General features: G+C 43.7%; 1 protein-coding gene across 1 annotated transcript in view; it reads right to left on the bottom strand.

Annotated features, from left to right (window-relative positions):
- Nucleotides 1–2,682: 2,682 nt before the first annotated feature.
- The window catches only part of CD9 (CD9 molecule), a 21,506-nt gene continuing 16,122 nt past the window's right edge, over nucleotides 2,683–8,066 (bottom strand). Inside the window, exons 5-8 of the mRNA XM_064701791.1 lie at nucleotides 7,180–7,272; nucleotides 6,615–6,704; nucleotides 4,872–4,955; nucleotides 2,683–4,138 (exon numbers count right to left, since the gene is read on the bottom strand). Coding sequence (XP_064557861.1) covers nucleotides 4,073–4,138; nucleotides 4,872–4,955; nucleotides 6,615–6,704; nucleotides 7,180–7,272 — 333 coding nt within the window. The 3' untranslated portion in view covers nucleotides 2,683–4,072. The remainder of the gene's footprint in view (nucleotides 4,139–4,871; nucleotides 4,956–6,614; nucleotides 6,705–7,179; nucleotides 7,273–8,066) is intronic.

The raw sequence follows: 8,066 nt of genomic DNA, 5'->3' as shown, positions 1-8,066 counted from the left end.
AGTCTAAAAATCTTCTGGCAAAATTACCTTGCAGATAACAAAATACAGCCTTCCTCAGGACTTCACTGCTACATCCTTCCCTTCAGCCAAACACTTATTTTCTTAAGCTTTTTCCAGCTGTTTCCCAGTACAAACTCGCATATTCTGCATGGTGCTCTGCTACAACAAATAAATAGCCACATCTTTTAGTGGTTTGGTTTTATCTGTTCTTCTTTTCCTCCCAGCAGCCAAGGGGCACAGCTGAGAGCAGCCTCAGAACAATTCCCATCCCTGGAAGTGTCCAAGGCCAGGTTGGATGGGGCTCTGAGGAACCTGGGATGGCAGAAGCTGTCCCTGCCCATGGCAAGGGGTTGGAAGGAGATGTTTAAGGTCCCTTCCACTCCAAACCATTCTGCAATTTCATGATTTAACAGACTTACAGGCAGTGTTTTATGTTAGTCCTTTACAAGATTTACATTACCAGTTACCTCTTCTACCATCCAAATCCAAGAAAATATCTAGACCAGGATTGCTCATATTCCACAGCTCTTTGCTATCCACAAACACATCCCATAGATACTGTAATATACAGTGTCACATCTGGCCATAAACCATAGCTATTTTAAGCACATTTACAACAAAGAATTAGCAGCACCTATATGTAAAGGAGAAATCTGCTTTTGTTTGGAAACAAAGCTGCTTAAGCCCTCTTTCTTTCTGGAGTGGTTCCTCACATTCCAGATAGGCTTTAAGGTCTTGACATAGCTGCACCTTTGTTTACTGATGGGGAAGGATGACATGGAAAAGAGAGTGTTTTAATTTTCTATGTTTTCCTCCATCCTATCTTTTCCTCCCAATAGACATGCCATCTCTAGAATAATTTTCCCCTGCTCCTTCTTTTTTCCCAGCATCAATACTTGCTTCTCTGCTGACCCTCCCTCCACAAGCATTTCACTGGTGTCAGTCACTCCTGCCACAGCTCTGACACTGTCCTAAGTACTGTTTCCCATTCAATATTGTAATCCCTCATTCCTGTTTTCCAGAACAATCTATTTTTTGCCCCTTTTGTCTCCCTGTAATAACCTCACAAGTCACATTCTATTCCTGACTTAACTCAAAAACAGCAACTTGCTCCCTGCTTAGACAGTCAGTGCCACACACTTGGATTTTTAGGGCTACCATTCCTTAGATCCCAATTCTTCAGGAAATTTCATCACAATTGCCCACAGTAAGGGGAAACTTGACGTCATCAATATTCATTACTGAAGCAGTACTCATTCCAGACTAGCCTGCAGGTCTGAGGCTGAGTTTTTGCATCTATAATCCATGATTTGCTTAAAGGAAATCCAGGTTTTGCATCTGTAATCCATGTCCTTGCCTAAAGGAAAGTAATACACAAGTAATAAAGATCAGCTCTTTCCCCTCATATAAAGTAAGAATTACCCATCTGTTGATTCCTCAGACAAGGCCAACCCACATGCAGGAGATGCTCAAAAGGGTAAAAGATTGGGCTATAGCACTTATAAACTACATATGGATTGAGGGTGGATATCAGAGAGGCAGAATGTGGCATAACCAGTGTGGGGAAGGCAGCAGCAATGCAAGCTAAAGACTAAATCTCAGGAAACCCCTCCCTAGCTTCTGTGGAATCCAAGAACAGGGGCAGGCATTCACTTCTGGATCTTTAGCTGACCTGGATGCCAGGTGAAGAGCTGCCTCTGCAGCTACTGCCCAAACCTCATGATCTCAGGGATACTGAGCCTACAGCTGTGTTCTCTTCCCCCTAGTTACAACCTACTGGAATTTCTTGGACTCTGCCAAGAGCTGCTGGACTTCAGCCACAGCAGATATTGGCAATCTGAACACATGCACCAGCATCAAAAAGTGTGGCCAGCAGAACCAGGACAGTGATTTTCTCTCTGTACTTGGCACCTCAAATCCCCCATCCATTTTGGGCCCCTCATTTCAATAAAGATATTGGGGTGCTGGAGCATGTCCAGGGAAGGGCAAAAGAGTCTAGGACAAAACTCTGATAAGGGGCAACACAGGGAGCTGTGGGGGGCTCAGCCTAGAGAAAAGGAGGCTCAGGGGGGACCCTGTGGCCCTACACAACTCCCTGACAGGAGGGGACAGCTGAGGAGGCAGAGAATGTGGGTTGGCTCTGCTCCCAGGGAACAATGACAGGACATGAGGGAATGGTCTCAAGTTGTGCCAGGGAAGATTCAGGTTGGACATCAGGAAGAATTTCACTGAAATGGTGATTAGTCACTGGAAGGGCCTATCCAGGGAGAAGTGGTGTTCCCATCCCCCGGAGGTGTCCAAGGAACAAGTGGACACAACACTCAGTGCTCTGGTGTGGTTAACAAGGGGGTGATTGGTCAAAGGTTGGTCTCTACGATCTTGGAGGTCTTTTCCAACCTAAATGATTCTGTGAAAAAGAAGTGAAAAGTCAGCAGTAAACTTTTCTGATGGTTGACAGTGTTTCACTCCAGCTCTTCCAGGTGCCAGGTTCATTTGCATCTCCAGAACTACGCAGCTGACAAAAATGCTACTTCTCAGTTCTGCAAGAACTCAGTGGAGGACACGGCTGCTCTCAAATTCCCATGAGAGATTTTCCCCTCCAGGCTGTCACATATAGCCACAAAAGAAAATAAGACCAACTCCTTTCTGGAGTAATTTCAGTCTCTGCAAGACACACAAAAGCATGATTACCACTTGACATTTTTGATTTTTTTTTTTTCAAGAAAACAGAACAGTGCAACATGTTACAGAGGAGAGCTGTATGGTTCCCTTAGACAAGTGACAGGGGGTAACACAAAGGTGACAATACATGCATTCATCAGCAGAGCTTGGCACCCACCAATTCTGGTATTTCCCATAATAAATACCAACCTCCTCACAGGAGAAAGAGGGGGAGCAAGCAAGGACTACTCAGATATTTGTATTACCCAGAGGACAGAGACCAGAAGTTTCCAAGAACACAGATGAGATTGTACAGTAAGCAAGCACCAGGTACAGTAACAGCACATCAACCTGCTGGTAAGTCCATAGGTAGCCCCCACCAGGAAATATTTCAGAGACAAAAAAAACACTTAAAAGCCATTTAAGAGTAGAAATACTGGACAACTTGGTAATTCTTTAGGCTAAGGGTTCCACACTGGTGTCTCTGTTCTCTCCCATTAACTCTCTAAACTGAAACAGGACAGCCTCAACTCTGCAACTGCAGAGCTGGACACTTAACTGCTCATGCAATTTACATTTATTCCACTTAGAAACCTGAGATTTGGCACACGTGTTGTAAGCCCTTGAGACTGCACCTCACTGGCTTTAGGGAAACAAAGCCCCAAGCCAGCCAGTGAAAAAATCCTGAGCACGCACTAGACAATGTGTCCTGCCAGGGGCCCAAGGCCATGCCAGGTGTCAGGGGACAGTTGTGGCAGCAGAGAGGCTGATGTCAGGAAGCCCAGCTGGCCCCAAGGCAGAGCCCAGCCTGGCTGCATCGAGCCACCACTGCCTGCACATCACCTGTGTGACAACCAGCCTTTGCCACCCTCCAGGGAAGTGACAGAAAAAGTGTTACAGCAGTGACATTTTAGGAATGTACTTAAGACATGCTTTCATTCACACACACCAAGGAAGACCACACCTTCCCTGACATGCTCTGACAGCATCTCCCATTCTCTTCCAACATGGGGCACTGGCATAGGAGTGCTTTCCTGCGTTATCCCAAACACTTAACACGTTATGCAACTTCAACTCCTTGCTATGCATCAAACAGTGGGATTAATCAACATAACAATGCCTCTCCCCCACAAACAATACATCTTACTCTTTATTAAGTATCAAATTGTCTCCACATAAATTACAACCAAATTATGTAAGTTTCAAGAAAGTCAGATATTTTATGTACCATGTTTGTCTTGAGTCAGATAAACCTTTATCATTTTAACCTGTAACATAAAAAGCAAACCTACATCAGTACCAAATAAAGCATTAAAAAGGTAACAAATATATAACATTTTAGAAATGCTCTCAGAACATGAAAGTTAATGGTGAGGATTTTTATAGTGCAGGAATCTTGGGTTTGCAGCTCTCAGACCATCTCTCTTTCCCTGCGGATGGCACAGCACAGAACCATACTGAATATCATGCCAACAATCTGGAAAAAAAGCAAACAGATTAGAAATCAGGAAAGCAAAGCATGTGCTTTTATCAGCATGAGAACAAGCTGCTCTTCACAGCCCAGAGGTCACATTTATTCTGTATTTTTACACTTTACTCTGCCATTTCCCACCCCCCAATCCCCAAAGCTCATTCCCAAGAATCCCATTCACCTCAGTACTTGAAAACAGATCACAGAATAGGTCAAGTTGGAAGGGACCCACAAAAATCTTCAAGCCCTGGCACAGCACCAGCAGCTATAAACCACTGCCATATCGCCTAAGAAAGCTTTGATCATCCCAGCATGTGCTTTTCTCCAGAGAGGTCAAACAAAAGTGCAAGTTTCTTTAGCAGCCCTGTTATTTCAGCCGTCTAGCAGAGCCTGTAATTGTTATAAAGGAAAGAGAAGAAGAATCCCCAACAGATATTAGGATAAAAACGTGGGCCAGCAACATGACCAATACATCTTCACTCCATATGTACACACATCACTGATAAGATTTCACCATTGCTGAAAGTGCAAGGAGGCAGATCCTAATCCAAAGCAGAAGCAGAAAGGCCAGAGACATCCCAGCCTCTGCATTGCCTCAGGGCCCTGCAGCACACACACTGATCCTGCTGGGACTTGTCCTCAGTGGAATGGCTTTGTGAGCTGTGGGGCCAGGCACTGCTCTACAAGACTTCTGCTCTGTGTATCCTCTGACCACCCTCTAAATAATCTGGAAACTCACCATCATTACAGCAATGCCAAGGCCAACTGCTCCAATGACATTGAATTTGGATTTGAAGACATCATCAATGGCATCAGGGCAGGACTGAAATGGAACAGATGGCTCATTAGTGTTTTACACACACAAGGTTCATTTGAAGACTCATCTTTTAAAAGCTGCTTTGATCTGGCCTTTACTGTCATATCCTTAAAGAGAGCCAGAGATGGTCCTACACACACAAGAGTTGGTGGAGAAATTTAAATCTACTCTTCAAGTACCTCAGAATTGTTAACAGCACCTTGACTACAGCAGGATTCCCCTCTCAATCTGAACATGCAGTTTATCAGGTTTGGCTTGTTACTAATTGCTGTCAGCACTTCAGATGATGCTCATCCCTTATCAAAAGATATTTAAAGCCACTCCTGATATTGCTAATTGCTACTGTAATTTTGCAGACACCTCATGAACCCACAGTGCATGGGAACAGCAGGACACCTAGGCTAGGATCCATGCCAGCAGCAGATTCATAGAGGGGCCAGTTTAATGTTCCCAGGACAAGGAATTACCTTTGCGTTAAAAAAAAAAAAAAAAAGTATAGTCCTTTTCCCAGAACAGACACATGCTGACCAATAAAAAGAACAAGGCACTTTTACAGAAGTATAAATCTTTAAGAGTCTGGTAGCTGGTCGAAGTCTCATCCCAGCTTCTGTCCTGCTTGTTCAGAAGCGAACATCAGTGAACTACCTTTTTTGTTGCTGTTCCTGATCCAGTCTAGAAAGAAAGACTGAATCTGAGATTAAAGGGATATACTGGTAAGAATGAGTCAATTCAATCAGAGCACCAACACAGCACTGCTTCTTAGAGGTACACTCAATTACATTTCTTTGATCTTGTAATCTATCCACCGTTTTTCTAAAATTGGGAATGGGCATCACAAGATGAAGCTAAAACACAGAATAAAGACAAACAAAATCTGTGTGTGGTCTCAGCTACTCCCACACACTCCAACTCAGACTGCATGAACATGACTAAAGATACAGACTGAACAATCTCATGTGGCCAGATATGTGAACTGTCAATTAAATTGAGAAAACCCCAAGTCATTAACTGAATTTCTGCATGATAAGAACCATAGACAGACTCATACAAACTGTCTTGGAGCATAAAACAAGACCACAGGATGTTTGTAAGGCAAAGAGGAAGAGAGGTGGTTAAAAACTACAAAAGTTGTTTTCTCCTGTTCTTTGTGGTATACAGGCATCTCTGCAGCAGCACTCCAACAGAGAAACCTGATTCACAGAACTGCCTTCACAGTCACCAACTCACCTGAGCAGGGTACCAATGCCTTACCCCCCTCCCTGTCCTTGCTGAAGCTTCAGACTTGCTCCAACCCCAAACTCTACTTCTCCCTAACAAAGAGGGAGCTGACAGCTCCCAGCAAGCACCAGGAAGATGCACTGAGGAGAAGAGAGCTCTCAAGGCACTGTGAGGGGTTTTTCTTAGGCAAACTTTTGATCTTCCACTGCCCACCCCACCACTGATTCTGTGACACACAGACTGCACGTTTCCTGAGCAAGGTCAGACTTCCTGCTTGCTCTTTCCACAGTAACGGTGGATTTGTTTTCCACAACCAGTCTGATCACAGATACAGACTGACACACCAGTGTGGCATGGGCTTTTCCCACAAACTGGGAGGGTTTCCTGAAGTGTGTTTCTCACTCTACCCACTGGGCAGAGCTGATGGTAAATTACATCAAGTTTTACCTTGATAGAGAATGACTCAGACAGTGTCTTTGCTGGACAAGTGTCCATGTACTGCTGCTCCACAGCTCCAGTAAGGCCACAGCAGTTTAGCTACAACAAAAAACATAAAAGAGACCCAGATTAAGCAATCTTTTTGTTTAGTAATCTGATAAAAAAAAAGGGAAATAATTTACATTAGTTTTCATTACAGACCAAGTCCTGACAACATGACTGCTATAAACCTAATCTTAACAAGCCTTTATTATATTAAGGGACAAGGTTCTGAAAGGAAGAGTTAGATCTCCTTAAGTACACACAAAATCATTTTGGCAACTGCCTGTGCTCCTTACAGACACAAGGCCAAACCCCTCACAGAAAAACAAGAAAAAACAAGAAAAACAAGAACTAGTTATTCAGAGGGACAAACAAAAGGCATCCTGAATTCATTTATACTACACAAAAACATCCCTGCAATCTTTGGTTTCTTCTAACTGGTAAAAAATTTGTACAGGGGACTAGGTAGGATGAAGAACAGTGTGAGAAGCAGTTGCATTACTGCCCAGGTTAAGCAGAACCATATACTTACAGTGAACTGAAATGCTTTCAGGGTGTCTCTGGCACTTGTCTGAGTTCTCTTTCTGTAGGTGTCCATGTAGAACTCCTTTAACTCATCAATAATCTAAGGAAAAGTAAAAAGAGTTGTCTATTAATGGTGTGTTAGTGTCATACCTTGTATTAATTACGAAAAACTTGCTTTCAGCAAGTCAGTCATCAAAACTCCTGCAGCCTACAAGACCCATTCTTCTGCCGTGTACAAACAGAGGGTGGACAGAAGGCTCACCTGTTTCAGGTGAGAAATAACTGTACACTCACTTTAATAGCCACACCTAAACAGGTAAGACTGCTTCCCGTTCCAAATCGCTGACCTTCTAAGAGGAGCTAGAGAACCAGCTCTTTGCCCACTGGCTGCCCAAAAATATTCCCTATTCTACTGTACCACAGAAGTTACTATATTTTCCCATTGTATAACACAATGTGAGCAGAAAAGCACCACTGGTCACTAAGCATGTGATTTTGAAACAAGACAGAATCTTGACTGCTTGGGAGGGAGAGGCCGTATCAGTCATGCTTCAGGTGCATATACACTCAGCTGTCAGATGACCCAGCTCCTCTCTGGAAGTGGTAAAGCCTCCCAGCCAGCGTGCTTCACCTCACAGCTCAATCAGGTACTCCCTGGAAGGCACCTCTAGCAGGCAACAGCCTCTTGGACTCTGGCTTTCCTGTTACAGTCATGTTTTAATATTACAGTTAGGGTTTTTTTTTGTGTTGTTTTGCTTGAATCAGCCTTTTTCCCTCTCCCCCAAATTCCCTGGGTAATAAGGATTTGACTTGTACTGGTATAGATGTCAGCAGATTGCTGACTGTAGGCACATTCATAGAATCATGGAATGTTTGGGGTCAGAAAGGAACTGT

This window comes from Zonotrichia leucophrys, chromosome 1A (genome assembly GCF_028769735.1).
Source record: "Zonotrichia leucophrys gambelii isolate GWCS_2022_RI chromosome 1A, RI_Zleu_2.0, whole genome shotgun sequence".
Classification (NCBI taxonomy): domain Eukaryota; kingdom Metazoa; phylum Chordata; class Aves; order Passeriformes; family Passerellidae; genus Zonotrichia; species Zonotrichia leucophrys.
This window is presented reverse-complemented; position numbering and strand designations above follow the sequence as displayed.